Below are 21,873 nucleotides of genomic sequence, written 5' to 3'. Positions count from 1 at the left end.
TAGAATTTTTTTTAATGCCATTGATCAGCAGGTGGCTATTACTGAGGGAAAAAAATCCTAATGCAGCAACTGCTGGCAATGTCATTATCAAAAACATTTTAATACGAAAAATAAGGCATTCCCACTAATCCAACAAATCCCTAATACTGTTGGCTTTTATCTTGTAAATTAGCATTTGCAGTATAGAGTTTCACATGCCAGTGGCGTAGTGCTAATGTTACTTGACTAGTAATCCAGAGGCCGGGCTAATTCTCCAGAGACAGGAGTTCAAATCCCACGATGGCACCTGGTGGAAATTAAATTCAATTAATTAATAAAACTGCAATTAAAATCTAGTCTTAATAATAATAATGAGACTACCATTGTTGTAAAAACGCCTCTGGTTTGCTAATACCTTTTAGGGAAGGAAATCTGCTGTCCTTACCGGGTCTGGCCTACATGTGACTCCAATGCTGCACCGATGTGGTTAACTCTTAATTGCCTTCTGAAATGGATTAGCAAGCCACTCAGTTGTTCCAAACTACAACAGAAAAGTTGAATAAGAATAAAACCGGACTAACCACCCGGCATCGACCTAGGCACCGGAAACAACAACAGCACACCCTGCCAAGTTGACCCTGCAAAGTCCTCCTTACTAACATCTGGGAACATGCCTAAATTGAGAGAGCTGACCCACAGACTAGTCAAGCAATGCCTGATGTAGTGTACTCACTGAATCATGCCTACAGCCAATGTCCCAGCCTCCTCCCTCACTATTCCTGAGTATGTCCTGTTCCACAAGCAGGACAGACCCACCAAACGTGGTGGCACAGTGGTATACAGTCAGGGGGGAGTTGCCCTGGGAGTCCTCAACATTGACTCCAGAGCCCATGAAGTCTCATGGCATCAGGTCAAACACGGGCAAGGAAACCTCCTGCTGATTACCACTTACCACCCTCCCTCAGCTGATGAATCAGTACTCCTCCATGTTGAACACCACTTGGAATAAGCACTGAGGGTGGCAAGGGCACAGAATATACTCTGGGTGAGGGACTTCAATGCCCATCATCAAAAGTAGCTCGATAGCACGACTACTGACTGAGCTTGCCCAGTCCTGAAAGTCATAGCTGCCAGACTGGGCCTGCGCCAGGTGGTGAGGGAACCAACAAGAGGGAAAAACCTGCTTCACTTCACCCTCACCAATCCACCTGTTGCAGATGCATCTGTTAATGACAGTATTAGTAGGAGTGACCGCCGCACATTCCTTGTGACAATAAAGACCCGATTTCACACTGAGGATACCATCCATCGTGTTGTGTAGCACTGCCACCATGCTAAATGGTATAGATTCAGAACACATCTAACAGCTCAAAACTGTGCATCCATGAGGTGCTGTGGACCATCAGCAGCAGCAGAATTGTATTCAGCCACAATCTGTAACCTCATGGACCAGCATACCTCACTCTACCATTACCATCAAGCCAAGGGATCAACCCTGTTTCAACGAGGAGTGAAGGACAGCATGCCAGGAGCAGTGCCAGGCATATCTATAAAGGAGGTATCAACCCAGTGAAGCTATAGCACAGGACGACATGCATGCAGGACAGTGGAAGCAGCATGTGATAGACAGAGCTAAGCAATCCCACAACCAAAGGATCAGATCAAAGCTCTGCAGTTCTGCCACATCTTGTCGTGAATGGTGGTGACAAGTAAACAACTAACTGGAGGAGGAGGAGGCTCCACAAACGTCCCTATCCTCAATGATGGGTGAGCCCAATACATAAGTACAAAAGACAAGTCTGAAGCATTTGCAATCATCTTCATCCAGAAGTGCCGAGTTGATGATCCATCTCGGCTTCCTCCTGAGGTCCCCAGCATCACAGATATCAGTCTTCAGCCAATTCGATTCACTCCACATGATATTAAGAAATGTTATAGGCCCTGCCATCATCCTGGCAGTAGTACTGAAGACTTGTGCTCCAGAACTAGCCACAACCCTAGCCAAGCTGTTACAGTACAATTACAATACTGGCATCAGCTGACAATGTGGAAAAATGCCCAGGTATGGCCTGTCCACAAAAAGGACAAATCCAATCTGGCCAATTACGCCCCATCAGTCTACTCTTGTTCATCAACAAAGTGATGGAAGGCATCATTGACAGTGCTATCAAGGGGCACTTACACAACAATAACTTGCTCACCAATGCTCAGTTTGATTCCACCAGAGCCAATTGGCTCCTGACCTCATTACAGCCTTGGTCTGAACATGGAGAAAAGAGCTGAATTCCAGAGGTGAGGTGAGAGTGACTGCCCTTGACATCAAGACAGCATTTGACCAGGTATGGCATCAAGGAGCCCTAGCAAAATTGAGGTCAATGGGAATTGGGGAAAACTCTCCACTAGTTGGAGTCATACCTAGTAGAAGATGGTTGTGGTTGTTGGAGGCCAAACATCTAAGCCCCAGGAAATCCTCAGGTTAGTTCCCTAAGTCTAACCATCTTCAGCTGCTTCATCAATGACCTTCCCCCATCATAAGGTCAGAAGTGGGGATGTTCACGGATGATTGCAGTGTTCAGTACTCCTCAGATACAAAAGCAGTCCGTGTCCACATGCAGTAAGACCTCAACAACATTCAGGCTTGGGCTGATATGTGGCAAGTAACATTCGTTCCTGACAAATGCCAGGCAATGGACATCTCCAACAAAAGACATTCAATGGCATTACCATCACTGAATCCCCCATCATTAACATCCAGAAACTTAACTGGACCAGCCATATAAATACAAGAGCAGGTCAGAGGCTTGGAATTCTGGGACAAGTAACTCACCTCCTGACTCCCCAAAGCCTGTCCACCATCTACAAGGTACAAGTCCACTTGTCTGGATGAGTGCAGCTTCAACAACACCCAATAACTTCAACACCATCCAGGACAAAGTAGCTCACTTGATTGGCACCCCATTCACCACCTGAAACATTCACTCCCTCCACCACTGGCGTACAGTGGCAATAGTGTGTACCATATACAAGATGCATTGCAGCAACTCACCAAGCCTCCTTCGACAGTACTTTCCAAACTTGCAACCTCTACCACCTAGAAGGGCAAGGGCAGGAGATGCACGGGAAAACCACCACCTGCAAGTTCCCCTCCAAGTCACACATCATCCTGACATGGATCTGTATCACTGTTGCTTCACTGTTTCTGGGTTGAAAACTTGAACTCCCTTCCTAACTGCACTGCGGGTATGTATACCTACACCAAATGGACAGCAGCGGTTCAAGAAGGCAGCTCACCGTCACCACCTTCTCAAGAGAAATTAGGGTTGGGCAATAAATGCTGGCCTTCCAGCAATGCGAACATCCCAGGAAAGAATAAAACAAAATGAGGGGAATTTGGGTGTGGCGGTCATTTCACCGTACACAAATGCTAACTCACTAAATTCACAAAGCTTAAAAAAAAGTTTAAATTGTTATTTCTGCTGAAGCTACTTATTTAGATAAATAAATTAATAATAAGTAATAAATTAATAAAAGCCTAAGATGATGACATTTGTAAAATGGAGGTATGTTTAAGCAGCCTGGTGTTTTCAGGTTGGTACAGAATTGATCCGAGGTGTGTCTGGTGGGGAAAGGAAAAGAACTCACATTGGTATGGAGCTCATTACGGATCCTCCCGTTTTGTTTCTGGATGAGCCCACAACAGGCTTGGATTCTAACACTGCAAAATCTGTGCTGATGCTATTGAAAAGGTATGAGTTTTATTAGCATGACACAACAATACACTCATTCCACCAATGAATGAAAGACTTCTAAAGCGCATAGAAAATTATTATCCCAAAATTGGAAGGCTCTGCTTCCCATGAAGTGTTTAATTTGATAGGAAATTGCAAATTGGAGGATTCTGAGCACTCACCAAAAGTTGGGAGCTCTGCAAACTGGGCAAGCTAACCCCTGCTCCCAGTTATCTGAACTATGTTTCTGTCAATTGAGACACCACCTAGGGCTTATTGGAGCTGAAAATGTGATCCTTACTGTGTGGTGCTGAAACTGCTATTTGCCAGGCACCAGCTGAACCTGCAAATGACTAAGCTGATGTCATCCAATGGTGGTCTTCCTTAGCATCTACAAGTTCTACTGTCATGGTGAAAAACCATAGAATTGCAAACCCTATGTCAAGGCCATGTCCGTACCATCCCACAATAATTTACATTTATAAACTGCCTTTAATGTAATGAACTTCACAGATAGACATAAGGAAAATAGGCACCAAATCGGAAGGAAGAGTTTCGGGAAAGTAACCAAAGATTTGGGTACACAGGTGGGTTTTGAGGAGATTTTTAAAGAAGATGTAGAGAAACAGAGATTTAGGAATGGAACTCCAGCATGTAGGACCCAGGCACCTAAAGGCTGTGCTGTGACGGACAAAGTAATGCACAAAAGACCAAAGGACTCGTCTTAGGGTGGGAGGATCATAGGGCTGAAGAAGATTGCAGAGATAAGGTGGAGTGAGGCTACAGAGAGATTTAACAATGAGGAAAAAATTATAAACTTAAAATATTGAGGGATATAGAGCCTATGTAGATCAGTGAGGGAAGGGATGATGGACAAGCAGGACTTAGTGTGGGACAAGATACATACAGAAGAATTTTGGACATGTTGGAGTTTATGGAGAGTGGAGGAAGGGAGGCTACATGGAAAGCATTGGAGTACTTAAGCCTAGAGTTAACAGAGGCAACTGTGAGTGTTTCAGTGGCAAAAGGCCAGAGGATAATTTACACCACCATGAATTGTTGTTCTGTCTCTAGCACTGAGAGCTTCTGCTTCTCAGGTGGCCGTATGCAAACAGAGCAGGAAAAGCATCAATTGGAATCTTCAAGACACTTCTTGGCACACATTTTAGTAAGAAGGGAAGAACTTGTTTTTAAATATCATCTTTCACAATCTCAGGATATACCACGGTGGGGCGTATTGTCTGTGTCTGGATGGGAAAAGTGCCTCTGTGAACTGAAACAGTGGTGAGGTTGGATATGAGGGATGAACTGTTTAGGCAACCTTTTGGTAAGTGATGCACTGATTAGCTAATTGAAATTCTCAGGGTGCGAAATTCAAACGCCCTGATTTTTGGGCATGGGTCTATAGTTTGCAGCGTGCCCTGGCCTGTTGGAAACAGGATGGTAAGGCAGAAAATTTGTAAAATTTAGAAAGAGCAGTAACTGGGAGTCAGAGTCGAGATAAAAAAAACTAAGTGTGACCTAAGCAGGTAAGTGATTGGTTGGTGAGTATTTCTCTTTTTCTCTCTCTAAACTAGGGCATTCGTTCAAACCAGGAGCCGGGAAGTTAAAAGTTTCAGTTGGGGTTAGTATAACAGTAAGTGAATTAATAATGAGTATTAGCCCAGAACAGATCTAGAGGCATTAATTAAAATTAATAGTTTAAACAAGGTACTAACCAGATTAATGAGTCCTGCATGGTGTATGGCCTCCCTGGTGCCAGGGTAAAGGACATCACAGAGAAGGTGCAGAATATTCTGCAGGGGGAAGGGAGTGAGCCAGAAATTGTGCTACAATTTGGTACCAATGACATAGAGATGGAAAGTATCGAGGTCTTATGGTCAGATTTTCAGGAGCTAGGAAGGAATTTAAAAAGTAGATCTCAAAGATAGTAATCAAAGAACAAAGAACAGTACAGCACAGGAACAGGCCATTCGGCCCTCCAAGCCTGCGCCGATCTTGATGCCTATCTAAACTAAAACCTTCTGCACTTCCGGGGACCGTATCTCTCTATTCCCATCCTATTCATGTATTTGTCAAGATGCCTCTTAAGCTTCGCTATCATACCTGCTTCCACCACCTCCCCCGGCAGCAAGTTCCAGGCACTCACCACCCTCTGTGTAAAGAACTTGCCTTGCACATCCCCTCTAAACTTTGCCCCTCACACCTTAAACCTATGTCCCCCAGTAACTGACTCTTCCACCCTGGGAAAAAGCTTCTGATTATCCACTCTGTCCATGCCACTCATCCTTGTAAACCTCTATCATGTTGCCCCTCCACCTCCGTCGTTCCAGTGAAAACAATCTGAGTTTATCCAACCTCTCCTCATAGCTAATGCCCTCCAGACCAGGCAACATCCTGGTAAACTTCTTCTGTACCCTCTCCAAAGCCTCCACGTCCTTCTGGTAGTGTGGCGACCAGAATTGCACGCAAAATGCTAAGTGTGGCCTAACTAAAGTTCTGTACAGCTGCAGCATGACTTGCCAATTTTTATACTCTATGCCCCGACCGTTGAATGCAAGCATGCCGTATGTCTTCTTGACTATCTTATCCACCTGCGTTGCCACTTTCAGTGACCTGTGGACCTGTATGCCCAGATCTCTCTGCCTGTCAATACTCCGAAGGGTTCTGCCATTTACTGTATACTTCCCACCTGTATTAGATCTTCCAAAATGCATTACCTCACATTTGTCCGGATTAAACTCCATCTGCCATTTCTCCGCCCAAGTCTCCAACCGATCTATATCCTACTGTATCCTCTGACAATCCTCATCATTATCCGCAACTCCACCAACCTTTGTGTCGTCCGCAAACTTACTAATCAGACCAGCTACATTTTCTTCCAAATCATTTATATATACTACAAACAGCACTGATCCCTGCGAAACACCACTAGTCACAGCCCTCCATTCAGAAAAGCACCCTTCCACTGCTACCCTCTGTCTTCTATGACCGAGCCAGTTCTGTATCCATCTTGCCAGCTCACCTCTGATCTTGTGTGACTTCACCTTTTGTACCAGTCTGCCATGAGGGACCTTGTCAAAGGCTTTACTGAAGTCCATATGGACAACATCCACTGCCCTGCCTTCATCAATCATCTTCGTCACTTCCTCAAAAAATTCAATCAAGTCAGTAATCTCTGGATTACTCCCAGTGCTAGGTGAAGGTACAGGAAGATATAGCAGATCAATACATGACTTGAGGCATGGGGCAGGAGGGAAGGCTTCAGATTCTTGGGCATTGGGACCAGTTCTAGGGCAGGAGGCACTTATTCAAAAGGGGCCGGTTGCACCTCAACAAGACTGGGATCAATGTCCTCATGAGGTGGTTCAATGTGGTTGGGGAGTGTTTAACCTAATTGGCAGGGGGATAGACACCAAAATATCAAAGAAGAAAAGAGGAATAAGGTGCAAAAAGTGAGAGTGTTTGGATAGTAGTAGAGAGGGAAGTAGTAGTACCATATTAGTTGGGAGCAGATGAAGGAGGACTACAAAGAATAAGAAAGCATATGTATAAATCCAAAAGTGTGGTGAATAATGTTGGTGGGAATATAGCTGTGTGGGAATATGATGTAGTGGGAATGATGGAAATGTGGCTTAAAAATGGTGAGGACTGGGTGCTTAATACTCTAGGATACAAAATGTTTAGACAAGATAAGGAAAGAAAATAGTGAGTTGGGGTGGCAACACTGATTAGGGAAGACATTGTAGTGTTGGAAAGAGAGGATGTCCTTGAGGGGGCAAGGACAGAATCCATTGGCTAGAGTTGAGGAGCAAGAAAGGTATGATCATGCTGCTGGGGGTATTGTATATGCTTCAAATAGTGAGAGATAGAGGAGCAAATCTGCAGGGAAATCACAGAGCTCTACAAGAACTATAGAGTGATGATATCAGGGGACTTTAATTACATTTCAGAAATCCCCTCCCCGACCTCCCATTTTCCCTTTACTCTAACATTATCCCATTGGTATTTTTGATATATATATAAATGATTGGATGTTGGAATACAGAATAAAATTTCAAAATTTGATAATGATACTAAACTTGGAGGTGTGGCAAACAATGAGGATGATACCAAGCAACTGCAACAGGACATAGGCTAGCAGAATGGGCAGACAAGTGGCTGATGGAATTTAATACAGCAAAGTGTATTGGCAGAAGGCAATATAGACTGAATGGCACAGTTCTATAGAGTGTGCAGGAACAGAGGGACCCAGAGGTTCATATGTATAGTTCTATGAAGGTGACAGGTCATATAGAGAGAGTAATTAGCAAAGTGTATGGGGTCTTGGACTTCATAAATAGAGGTTTGGAGTACAAAAGCAGGGGAAGTTATGCTGAACCTTTATAAGGCCACAACGTGAGTATTGCATCCTCTGGTCACCACACTTTAGGAAGGGTGTGAGAGTCCTTGAGAGGGTGAAAGGGAGATTTACCAGAATGGATCCGGGGTGAGGGATTTTAGCTACAAGGGTAGGTTGGAGTTTTCTCCTTGGAGTAAAGGAGATTGAGGGGAGATTTGATATAGGTGTAGAAGATTAAGACAGGTTTAGATAAGGTAGACAAGGAAAACCTATTCCCATTAGCTAATGGTATGAAGACTAGGGGACACAGATTTAAGGTTTTACGGAAGAGATTCAGGGGGATTTGAGGAAGAACTTTTTTACGCAGCAAGTGATAATGACCTGGAACTCGCTGCTTGCCAGGATTGTAGCAGCGGAGATGATCAATGATTTCAAAAGGAAATTGGTTGAGCACTTGAGAGAAACAAACTTGGTGGGCTACAGTGATAGAGCGGGGAATGGGAAGAAGTGGATTGCTCTACAGAGAGCTGGCATTGTCACGATGTGCTGAATTGTCTCCTTCTGTGCCGAAATGACTCTATGACCTAATTTCCACGATTGTGGTGTGGAAAGGTACACCCTCTCCGTGCAGCCTTGGTCTCCATTTCTGTGAAGTCCTCAACACTCTCCAGGGGACCAAGCAGCAGCGTTCTGCAGAAAGCACATGTTTAAAGGTGCAATAGCCATTTTCCCCCAAAATATACTTTATTCATAAAATTTGTACATTACATAACGTTTCAAATTTGACATTATATAAAGTGCAATACAGATCAGTTTCTTTCAATGCAGTACATGAGATGCCTCACTATACTTGCCATTACAGATTATATTTATAATGCACATTTACATTTCATGTTAAACATTCTCTGGTGTATACAGACCGAGAGGTTTTACATAGTTTCCAGCCCCTCGGTATACTATGGAGAGAGGCCTTAGATATTAGCCTTTCCCCATTTTTTCCAAAAATATACTTTATTCATAAAATTTGTAAAAATACATTACTAAACAATTCAAATTGGACATTTCATAAAGTGCAATAAAGATCAGTTTCTTTCAATACAGTACATGAGGGGAGGAATGTTATGCTGGCGGCAGGGTCTCGACGTCAGGGGAAACCGATGCTGAGATCCCCGTGTTGCCTCTTTTCCAGAAGGAACGCTGAATTTAGTGCCAATCAGGCACTTAAGTGGACAGTGGCAGGCCTTCCATAGGATTTAGGTCACCGTCAACGTAAGTCCCACCCTTGGAGAGCTGCCGGCCAAACAGAGAGAGGCCAGCATCTGCAGCACCACTGCGGAGGCGGTTGTTGCTGCTGGAGGTGACCGTCCCTGAGACCGAGGAGCATTGCTGGAGCCAGGTCTGTGGTAGGTCAGGGCAGGAGGGGTCTCGCAGGGTGGGGGCCATGGGGAGGGGGGTTGGCAGCAAAGGCAGGGGTGTAGTCCTCAGTGGGCACCCCCTTCCCTCAGCTAGGTCCTTCATGCAGGCAATAAGAACATTTGAACAAAGGTCCCCCCACCCCCTAGAGAGCTTGGAAGCAGTACGCACGGTTTTTATGCTGTGCTTCTCGTGTGGCGATAGGGCCACCCACCGTAGGGGTAATTGTGGCTGCAGTGGGAAGAGGCCCGTAATTGGGGGTTAATTATCCAGTTGAAGGCCTCAATTGGTGGCGGGGTGGGAAGGCTGTTCACAAACCTTCACGCCCTGCACTAAATTTTGGCAGAGGCAGGATGGTGGTGGCAACCCACCCTCCCGTTACCATTCCACCCGATTGTATGCTCTCTCTGCCTCCAAACCTGCTGCGGCAGACAACATAAAATTCCCCCCCCACCCCCAAGGTGCCTCACCACCCTTGTCATTTCAGGCTATATTTACAATGTACATTTGAATTACATACCAGGTGCATACAACCTGAGGGCTTTTACATCGTTGCCAGTCACTTGGTATAATATGGCTAGAGGACCTTACACAAAAAGGCACATTAGCTATAAAACTGCAGGCTCCTGGATAATTGCTTATGGCCCTCATGTCACACCAAGGGAAGCAGAGGCCTCCCCAATTTAGTGATGCTGCCCTGGAAGCACTCTGAGTAGATACTGAAACCTAAAAGGAGGCCATGTTTTTAACAGGGAGAAAAACGCCCTCCAGAGTGACCCTGAGAAGAGAGTTGGCGTATGTGCGAACTTAGTGAATGCCCAGAGCGTAGCACCATGGACCTGGCATCAGTGCCGAACAAATGCTTAAAGACCTCATTTGGGTGGTCATGGTGAGTGATTGCATCAGCACACCACATCTCCCAACCATCACAACATACACCTCTCGCACTGCTCAATGCACCACACCCTCCCGCTCAGAACTCATCCCTAACATCCTTACCCTACACCTCACCCCTTCGAAGCATACCAGCTGTGCACACACCTTCCGCTGCCTCCACATACCTCTAGCTATTCAGCTGTGGCAGCATTACCCAAAGAGCTGAACTCAAGAAGTGATGTGAGAGTGACTGCCCTTGACCGAGTATGACAACAAGGAGCCCTAGCAAAACTGAGGTCAATGGGAATCAGGGGGAAAACCCTCCACTGGCTGGAGTCATACTTATCGCAAAGGAAGATGGTTGTGGTTGTTGGAGGTCAATCATCTCAGCTCCAGGACATCACTGCAGGAGTTCCTCAGAGTAGTGTCCTAGGCCCAACCATCTTTAGCTGCTTCATCAATGACCTTCCTTCAATCATAAGGTCGGAAGTGGGGATGTTCGCTGATGATTGCACAATGTTCAGCATCATTTGTGACTCCTCAGATACTGAAGCAGTCCATGTAGAAATGCAGCAAGACCTGGACAATATCCAGGCTTGGGCTGATAAGCGGCAAGTAACATTCGCGCCACACAAGTGCCAGGCAATGACTGTCTCCAACAAGAGAGAATCTAACCATCTCCCCTTGACATTCAACAGCATTACCATCACTGAATCCCCCGCTATCAACATCCTAGGGCTACCATTGACCAGAAACTGAACTGGAGTAGCCATATAAATACCATGGCTACAAGAGCAGGTCAGAGGCTAGGAATCCTCAGGCGAGTAACTCACCTCCTGACTCCCCAAAGCCTGTCCACCATCTACAAGGCACAAGTCAGGAGTATGATGGAATACTCTCCACTTGCCTGGATGGGTGCAGCTCCAACAACACTCAAGAAGCTCGACACCATCCAGGACAAAGCAGCCTGCTTGATTGGCACCCCATCTACAAACATTCACTCCCTCCACCACTGACGCACAGTGGCAGCAGAGTGTACCATCTACAAGATGCACTGCAGCAATGCACCAAGGCTCCTTAGACGGCACCTTCCAAACCCGCGACCCTTACCGACTAGAAGGACAAGGGCAGCAAATACATGGGAACACCACCACCAGCAAGTTCCCCTCCAAGTCACACACCATCCTGACTTGGAACTATATCGCCGTTCCTTCACTGTCGCTGGGTCAAAATCCTGGAACTCCCTTCCGAACAGCACTGTGGGTATACCTACCCCAAATGGACTGCAGTGGTTCAAGAAGGCAGCTCACCACCACCTTCTCAAGGGCAATTAGGGATGGGAAGTAAATGCTGGCCTGGCCAGTGGCGCCCACATCCCATGAATGAATAAAAAATAAATAAACTGGCACATGGTCATTACATTCTGCTCTTTCTCTCGCAGGAGAAGGTGGCACACAACATGCGGGAAAGCCAGAGAACCAAAGGAGGAATAGGACAAATACATCCCCTCCGTGCCCTGGAGGAGATGGTCCTTCAGATCATAGGCAGCAGTGCAATGGAGCCAGTGGCATCCAGAGCACCAGAGGCCAGCCAGGATGATGGATCCAGGCTGTCTTTGCACCTTCTCCGCTAACTCCTCACCCTCATGTTGAAAGGTGCCATGAAATGCAAACTGCAGATGGAGTGACCATGGACTTCCTGATTTTCTCCCCACCCCCGCTTCCCTTACCCCTCCCCTCCCCTTATGCTTCTGTGCTTTCAGATAGCCAAGGACTTCTGGGTGCTCTGCCCTTTCAGAAGCAAGGGTGAGAGCAGGAAGATAGCTTTGAAGAAGAAGTAACATCACTTGACCTAACACTTGCAGCCATCAGCTCAGATACTGGCACAACGTTTACCTCAGAGGCTAGTTTGGAGTTGGGACCCAAATATTGTGAATCACTGGGCACGAGTGGCTGCAGCCTGATAGAGGGATAGGCAAGCTTGTGTGTGAACTCCACGAAGGATAAGGTTACACACCAGTTCTGCTGCAGGGTACTCAGATGAGGACCTCATTGGGGTGGACTACAGGAGAATGCTGATGTGCATGCCCACCAAGATGGTTGTTGTATTGTCAGGCCTGCTAGATAGTCTCCAGTCACTGGCTAGGAGCTTGGAGGAGTCTGTCTCCACGGGGGCACAAGGCAGGGCTTGGAGCCCATCCTTTCCACTGTGGAAGTGATCTCCATGGCAGCACTGCCAGACCGACCCACAATGGAGCATCTGCTGACCACTGTCTCATCTTCCACTGCCACACAGGTGGAGTTCTGCCAATGTATTATTGCTGTAATGGAAGTTCAGACAGAGGTCATGAGATCCCTGGCTAACGACATGCAGGCTTAATCTGCTGCCATCCAGGCACAGACAGCTGCATCATGGATGCAGTTCTTGCTGCTTGATGAGGCGTGGAGGCTCCCACAACAGACCAGAAATCTGTGCTCCAGCAAACAATGAGAAGTGCTGAGGTGCTACCCTGTGGGAGTGGCAGTGGCATTGTGGTGTTGAGATCTGATGTGCTGCCTCAGGATGACAGCATTCAAGCTCCCACCACTGCTACTCCGCCAGCTCCCTTGCTGATGCCTCTTAGCCAGCCAGCCCAGACTACTGACACCGATGCTGAGGTGGTGCAATCCAAAGCTGGGCCCTTAAAGCCCAGAGCTGCTTGAGGGCATCCTCCAAGACCATTTGCAGTCTCCAACAGTGAAAGTGAATAGCATTGCATCAGCCAGGCAGCAACCCACTCAGGTAGCACTACATAGAAGCACTAGGCCAGGCATGGGAACCTGCAACACTTAGCCAAAGGAAATGACCAAGGGTGATTAGTTCTGTTTTTTAGCATTATTGATGTATTTCTAGATAAAGTTGTTGTGTGATGTGAAGGTTATTGGTGTTGGCCTTTATTGAGTGATGTAGGCCAAGAGGACTTTGTCATGCAGAGACTGAAATAGATGTATTGAAAGGGGATGGTGGTTCCATGTTGGGAGTAGGGAAGTTCTTTTTAATTGAAACAAAGCCTCACTATGCGGTCTCTTTCTTTCTGTCCAGTTTCAGGTGGTGCATGTGGCCTCCTCTATTCCTTCTCCACCTCTTTTTCCCCTTCCTCCTCCTCCTACTCTGAGGTAACCTCTGGATCCCAGGAGGTAATGGACCCTCATAATTGCCAGGTCATGGAGGACACGCCATACCACCATAAAAGTGGAGACCCTCTCAAACATGTGCTGCAGAGATCCCCCAGAGCCGTCCAGACAGCGAAACCTGACCGATGGCTTGCTCCATGTTGTTGCAATTGGCTCCATAGCTCTCATTGAAGGCTCTCTGACCTTGCATGGTGGGATGGTGGAAAGGGGTCATGAGCCATGTGTGGAGGGAGTATCCCTTGTCTCTGAGCAACAATCCTGTTGTCTGTCTTGCAGACCCGAAACAGTGGGTAATGCAGACTGTTAAAGGGTGGAAGCATTATGGTATGATCGCACACCAACAACACATTTATTGAATGGTAGGTCTTGCGGTTGCAGTATCACTCCCTGTTGACCTGAGTGGCTCACTGAGCCATGTGCATGCAGTCAGTGCCCTGCACTATCAAGAAACCCGCTATCCTAGTGAACCCACGAGTCCTCTCATCCTGGTCCTCCCTCCTCAGGGAGAAGAGGATGAAGTTTTCGACCCTCCTTCAAAGCCCCTTTGTTACCTCACAGATAGTTCTGTGGATGGCGAACTGTGACGCTTTGCTAATGTCGCCAGTGCTGCTTGGGAGGAACCAGTTGCAAAGATGGAAGGGGTAAAGGTGATCTTCATTGGCACTGGAAGGGCAGTAGTCACCTGCTTTCAGGCTCCAGGTCTTTGTGAAGGAGGTGTCACAACTCCATCAACACATTCTTAGTAAAGCCAAGCCTTCTGAGGCACTGCTCCTATCTTATCCCAAGATAGAACTAATGCTCCCAGAAGGCCCTCTTAGGGCTGTCCAAGCAGAGCCCTCCTTCTCCTCCCTTCTTACAGAGGTTCCTCTGCTTGTCCTGCTCATGCTGCTGGGCAAGTGGCACTGCAACTACTGCCTCCATATTTGTGCAAGGCTATGCAATTCTCTCAGCCTTTCTGTAATCCGAAGAAACCTTCAAACTACTCCAGCAACTCACCATAGTGCTTCCACCAACTTTTCACGTGCACAAGTAAATCAAAAGCACCTCAGCTGCAACTTGTTGAGTGGTCCATTAAATAGCCCCAGAACAGGACCATTCTTGTTTGCATGCACTTGTTGTGTTAAGCGTGAATAAGGAAGGTGTTTGTTGCACAATCATTGGCCAATTTTTGTGCTCGTGTGTTGCATTAGCTATTGACATTTGTAACATCATGATCTCGCTCTTACAACCTCTATGGGTGTGCGCAGAGGTACACACCTGCACTGCATGATGCTGCAAGCACGTGCAGGAATCAATGCCTACCGCGCTTCTACGATGGAGGTATATCTGCATAGTACCACTAGAAGAGGCATTATGCAGTTGAAATTCGCACCCTAAATTTCACTTTTGTTTTCCTATTTTTAGATTAAAAATCCACTCATTGTGGAGTAAACAATGCTAAATTTTAACCAAAGGATCTATTTTTTTCTTATATTGTTTTTGGTGAAGTATGCCCCTGGACTCTCTTAGAAATGTACTATCAAAATCTGGATTCACCTATCGCCATCAGGCTGCACTGAAAGTGTGCTGCATGCCATATAGCTTGACGCCCTGTGGTATTAGGCCCATTGTACATGCTGCAGTTAGTTTTCTCACGTGCACAGCAGCCAAAGCACCTGTCCTGAAAAGGAATGCTGGAGGTTGCCATTCAAAAGGTAACTTTATGATTTTTTACTTACCTGATGAAAGTGTTCCTACTGGCTTCACATTAAAGTCAGGGGCCATTGCCACCCCCTCTTGCCACTATTCCAACTGTCTCCCTCTCTGAGTGCCTCAGCTGGCAGCCCAGCTGGCTGAATTCACTGCCCTGGTAACTGGCAAGATGCCTCTGGGACTGACTGGCTTGCCAGTATTATTCTAATGAGGGCAATGGATCAATAGTTGTGGTCCTGCCATCAGGCCTTATTCAATCATGTTCCAACATCTAGGCAGTTATTTTTCTGTAGTTTAAGGCTAAAAGTTTGTGTAACTACTGGATTTCATATGTCAGAGCCATTCTTGACTTGTCGGATTTTTTGAAGTTTTCGGCAGCTTTTACCAGATTTCCATGTTGGTCTGGATACATTATTGTCAATGTTTTCAGATCATCCACTCAGTTGCAATCAACCTATACTTCCCAAAACCATAGAGTAAATTTATGAGACCTAATTTTCCTTATTTCTCAGATACAAGTAGGAGAAAAAGGGTCAGAGACCTGCAGTGAAAGGTTTCTATCCCTGTTATATTGCCTGGAGATTTCCTGGTATCTCCTGAGATAGTAAGGAAAGCCACCACCCACAGGAGATGCAAGTGAGCATATGAGGTGAGAGGAACGCAATGATGCGTCTTGTCTCCCTGCTGGGTGAGCAACCATTAGAAAGGGTGACCAGAAGAAGTTCACCTTACACATTCCACTCAGCTCCATTAATATTGGAGAATCTGAGAGGAGCAGGCAGCAAGGCCAGGAAGGCTGAAACAGGTAAGTGCCACCATGTTTTCATGGTCATGGGAAGATTTTCAGGGATGTTTTTGGATAGCAGCCAGCAGGCGTCAGAGCTGGAAACCATTAGCACAAGGCTCTCAGTTACCACTTCCATATCAGGCACAGGCCCTACCAAATGAAGTACCTAGGGTAATGATCTGAACCAACAGCATGTTCTGGTCATTTCAATGGCACTCTACCTGATCTGTTGCTAGGTGGGGGAGGAAAGAAAAAAAATGACTCCATACATTCCTTACCAATTGAAGAAAAAAACTCCATTTAATGCCCTGTCTCCTGTTTACCCTAGTTATTCTATTATTAATTCAGAGGCCCACATTTTCCAAGTATATACTGGTAATGAGGAACCTTGCCCAGAAACAGCACATAAGTCTGTTTTTTTCCAATAGGTTCCTGGTGATGGCTGAAGTTCCTTGTTATTGTTGAGTATTCAGAAAGCCTTTGTTGTACCTGACAATGGATTCTGTAATTAAAATTTGCCTTGTACTATTAAAATATTAACTGTTGGGAATTTCCTGCAGAGTTCTCTTGAATAGTTGCCTAAACTTGAATCGAAGATTGACGAAGACCCTGTACAGATGTGTAAACAGAGATTCTGGTGATCTTCCTCTAAAGTTATAGTGGTTAATCAGGAGACCCTGTGAAAAGTCCCAGAGAACATCTGAAGTATATTCTCAATACACTTTACGAATTCTTATTTTTCTCATCCTAGACTTTCAAGATGTGGTAGAACGATTATATTTTCGATCCACCAGCCTCGATATTTTATATTTAAGCTTTTTGACAGCCTGACACTCTTGGCGAATGGAAGAATGGTGTATCATGGGCCAGCCAAAACTGCATTACAATACTTTTCATCGATTGGTAAGAAACAGTTTAGTAGAGGCTACAATTCCACCTTTGAGTGCTGGCAGCACAAAAACATGTAAGGCACAGAAAACTGGGGCAGTTTTTTTGCACATTCTTTATGCTAACCCTAAGCTTTCCATGGGGGCAGAAGATGCTTGTATTTGGAAGACTTGCATTTATAATAGGTTTTTTCACTCTTATTTTTGCAGCAATTAATGCACATTAGGGTCCTACTAATATTAATGAGATGAACAACCAGATAATCTGTTTTTGCAGTATTGGCTGAGGGATAAATATTGACCACAATACCAAAAAAGCTCAGTTCTGAAGAAGGGTCACTGACATGAAATGTTAACTCTGCTTCTCTCTCCACAGATGCTGCTGAGTATTTCCAGCATTTCTTGTTTTTATTTCAGATTTCCAGCATTTGCAGTATTTTGCTTTTAACCAAAAAAGCTCCCCTGCTCTTCCTTGACTCCTACTAAGCAATCTTTGATATCTACCTGAACAGACAGACAAGGCCTTGCCTTGGTTTCACAACTGAAAGCTGGCATTTCTTGCAATAGAAGTGTTGAAGAAATTTGTTACGCCAGATTGTTGAAGAAATTTGATTGTCAAAGAAATTCTCCGGACTCAGACCTTGAGCATTAACAAATTTTATTGCATGATATCATGGGGAGTACACCTTTCCTAATCACGGTCCGGTGCTACTCCAAAGCGCTCCAGATCCCCGCGGATTTATATAGTACAACAGATGCCGAGCTGACAGTTTCCCAATTAGTTACAAAACCACAAGATAAGCACAGGACGGCCTACGTGACTATACACCATGCAGAATCCGAGGTCAGCTTCGCATAAGGCTGTACATAATAAGCTATTATTTTCCTTAAGTCAATGCATACTCCAGATACCACATTCGCCCGTCGATAACCTCTGTGTGGGTTGCGGTTTTGCTTAGCAGGTTGCTGCAGACAAACGAGCCATTAAAGCAAAGAGCTGCAGACCCCAATGTCAGCACAACTGCTACCACAATCCCTCCTTTTTGATCATAAGATCAAAGGAGCAGGTCCTGGGGGATTATCCGGTGGTGGAGGCTCGGAATCAGAAGGGTAGTCCTCAGGGTCTGATTGGGGCACTGCCTTGTCATCCTCTCCTCAAGCAGTTTCTTATTCCCCTATCTCCCTGGGAACGTTAGGCTGAGCCACCCTCGGACAAGGGACGTGGGTTTGCCTGGTCAGTATGTTTCTCACACTAACTGTTCCTTAGGAATGTGTCATGTCTGGGTGATGAGATAAGAAGAGTGTTGCTGAAGCACAATGTCTCTCTCTGCTATTGCGCTGTACCAGCTGCAAGGCAAGTTGCCTCTGCAGCCCTGAAGTTATGAAGTCATTTCTGATAAGCTGTCCCTCCCTGCAGCACTGAAGCTAGCTTGTTAGCAATACATGATTGATTAATTATTTCATCTTAAATGTCCCCATAAAATTCTGTTCTTAAAATTCTGTTCTCACAGTCCCCCCTTTGATTCTTCAAAACACTTTTAAGAATCCTTCCCTTGATCCCACCTAGGTGCCTTTGATGGTCTCTATTTGTCTAGAAACAGCCTTCAACATCCGGAGGGGTCGCACTCAATACGTTGCCTGCTTGTGCCACAAGAGGGGCCTGCGGGAACTCTGTAAAGGCATAAGTTTTGCAGGGGCTTCAATTACTTGTTTATAACATAAAAGGTGGTACACTTGTACAATTACAATTTCATTTAAGCATCACTGTTACATCATCGATTGTACAAACATAATACAATTCCATTCTTCGAGTACATTGATCATTCATTAATTCATTTTAAGTATATATGAAAAGGTTATACAATTACCCTTTTATGGCATAATTACTTGTCCCTCCTTTGACAGAGCAAGTTCGAACACTAATTGCTTTTCGGGTAGCTGTCCAACTTGTGTTCATACATCCTCTTACATCGCCTAATTAATTTCTAAAGTTGCCAAATTAAATAGGTCACATATAACACCATGATACCCAAAATCACTATCAGGACATGGGAGATAATTTTAAACCAGGGGTGTATCTGCACATCTGACCCCCAGTTCCATAAGTCCTCCTGCCATTTATCTCGTCAATCTCATCTTGTAGCATCTTCGACTGTTGTTCCAGATTGTAGTACACTACAGCAATGACTTCTAGCTGCTGTCTCTCTTTACCCAAGCCTGTGGGCAATGGCTGAATAGTACATTCATATTCCCGGAGGTAATTTGTCAAATCCTCCTTAATACTTTCTGTCACAGTTATCGTTTCTGTTTTTTGTGTATGTATCTTCCCTACTCGGGTTGGTATTTGTGGGTTGAACCAAAATGTACTGTTGCTCACCGGCCAAGTCCGTTTATGTCCATACTGGTACTCCTTCGCTGTGGTAGTTCAGCAATATCTCCCCTTTTCCATATAGGCCACATGGGTTAACCCTGACAATGCTTTCCTAGTCTCCATGGTGCAATTTACAGTGGCATTAAATCCACATTTTGATTCTGCCATTTTATTTATAGGATGAGGACATATGACCACCTGGTTTTCCAGACTACACTCAGACAATGGACAATGTTGTTCCAATTACCTCTTTTCCAATTTCCATAACATTTCCATAACATAGGGTAATATATCATAGTATTTTATGTAATCTTTTCCCCTCATCACCCCTATATTTTCTACTTTGTATAATTGCATCCCTAACTTATCTCAGAATTACAGGTATTCCCAACACTACTCCAATACTCATAGATCCTGTATTTACACACTCCTGACCTTTCCATACCTTAAGTTTTCTGATTTGGCACCTGGTAATTTTCTCATTCATGTGACTAGTTAAGTATTCCAACTGGGTGTCATTGATCCAAACTGGCACCTGTCCTGCATCAATTTGCCTCAAATTTTCTCGAATTTGTTCTAACATTCACGAACTGTATGTACTACAAACACTTTCATTATTTGAAATTATATCATTAATAGTATGAGCATGACCTTCTAGTACTCTCATCAGTCCTGTAATTAGTTCAGTTGCTCTGCATGTAACAAATCACATTTTCTTCCATACCCGGTATCTCTTTGCATACCAGGTGGTGTTTATTTTGGAGTCTGTCATTTGCTGTTGACTTTATATACCTTCATTTGGGACCAGTGTTTCCATCGGCCCTTCCCTTTTACCATTACTTTGTCTCCCACAACAGGCACCTTCGTCTGTTCCTCTTTCATGTCTGTTTCTATAGAATCTCCTGCCTCAGCTCATACAGTTGTCTGCACAGCTCCTTCACAAATCTTTAACCCTTTCCCTCATGGGTCCTACTTCCTTACTACCTGCTACGACATATCTTGGCAGTCTCATCACCCTTCCTGTCACCGTATTGATCAAGTCTACTTTAGCTACACCACTCTGTCCCTTTTGTTCCTTTTTCAAAATATCCTTTACTAGCTGACTAAGAGTTCTAACATTCTGGTCCACATTTTCCAAATCTATAGTATTGACAATTGAAGTTCCCGTATTAAGGACTGTGGCTGCGTCATTCACTAAACTACGTTCATATCTCTTTCCCTTTATTATTCCCTCATTACCAAATTCCTGTCTCAGCAATTGTTACAGTAATACCTTGTACAACTCTCAGATCTTCTCAGGGCACCAGCCAGGTAGCTGGATATCTGAGATATTCAATGTTACCGGTACCAACTCAAGCTTTATATTATCATATACAATTTTATTAGTTTTTATTATCGCAAGTCCATTTTCTGGTCCTGCAGTTAAGGCAGGGCAAGGGAGACCAGTCACTTGTGACTGCTGGGTCGTAACCTTACTCGTCGGTAATTCGGATGTGGGGGTAACCGTGGGGGTTGGTGCTTCTTGTCTGTTTAATCTCTCAACCTGGAATAGGAACTGTCCTTTTTTATCTTAGAGCTTTAATATCTTGCGCTCGGGGGAGTTCGAGGATTGTCTGCACTCACTTTTGCTCTGTCTCATGCTTTCCCTGTGTTATTACTATTCCCAAATAAGAAACCTTTTCCTTCATTATCTGTGCCTTTTTCAGCTTAACTTTCACTCTGACCTTCTGGAGGAAGGTGGAATATCGATGGATTATTATAAAATCCCTGGGAGAGACACGTCCAGATGTGCTGTTATCCCTTGAACGTAAACGCAAATTTATATTGACACTCTTGTGCCAACGGTATGGACCAGAACCCATTGCTAATGTCCAACACAGTAAACCACTTAGACTGTTTTGTTTTTTTTACTTTCTAAAACTTTGATTGTCCTCTTAAATATCAGATAAATTTCCCTTTGAGTGCTTTAAATAACCACTCATATCAATTAAATTTTGTTTATTGATTCCAATTTCTTATGCCCAGACTTGGTTGTACTTTTTGTACGTTAAAGACAGAAGTGCTTGTAACTATCTCTCCTTCTCAAGCACTCATTGATAAAGATGCTATGGCATTTGATGTCTGCAATTAAATTCTTAAATTCTCAAAGCTGCCGATCTTTTGCTGTGGCATCAGTTCTCACATGCACTGAAGTGTCAGCCTACATTTTTTGTGCTTGGGTATATAGAATAGGGCTTGACCTCACATCCAGCTGACTCAGAAGTGAGACTGTTACCACTGAGCCAAGCTGTTATTAGGTGCATTTTGGGGATGGTCCCTTTCACCCCTGGAATTCTGTAGCATCATAAAATTTTCTTCCTTTGGTTCACTTTTCGTGATACATTGAGAATGTTTATTTCTGAATTTTCACCCCAAATTAATTTTCCACCCAGCCTCAGGTGGTCAAATGGCTTCCTGCCACTAATTTATTCATGAACAGGAAGCATTCCACTCTTATCAATGTTCATCAGATTGTTTGCGACCATTGTCATTTGATCATGGACGTAGATGCCGAGTATCCTAATAGTATTCATGAGTCCTTTATGCTCCGCCTGTTAACAGTTACTACCCTCGTTTCAGGAGCAC

At 44.8% G+C, this 21,873-nt stretch overlaps 1 protein-coding gene across 1 annotated transcript in view; it reads left to right on the top strand.

Moving 5' to 3' along the window:
- LOC137380846 (broad substrate specificity ATP-binding cassette transporter ABCG2-like) overlaps nt 1–21,873 on the top strand; it is a 208,091-nt gene that overhangs the window by 57,559 nt on the left and 128,659 nt on the right. The window contains exons 4-5 of the mRNA XM_068053258.1: nt 3,568–3,725; nt 16,742–16,893. Coding sequence (XP_067909359.1) covers nt 3,568–3,725; nt 16,742–16,893 — 310 coding nt within the window. The remainder of the gene's footprint in view (nt 1–3,567; nt 3,726–16,741; nt 16,894–21,873) is intronic.

Source organism: Heterodontus francisci, chromosome 20, assembly GCF_036365525.1.
Source record: "Heterodontus francisci isolate sHetFra1 chromosome 20, sHetFra1.hap1, whole genome shotgun sequence".
Taxonomy (NCBI): domain Eukaryota; kingdom Metazoa; phylum Chordata; class Chondrichthyes; order Heterodontiformes; family Heterodontidae; genus Heterodontus; species Heterodontus francisci.
The sequence above is the reverse complement of the archived record's forward strand: the minus strand, read 5'-3'. Positions and strand labels throughout refer to the sequence as shown.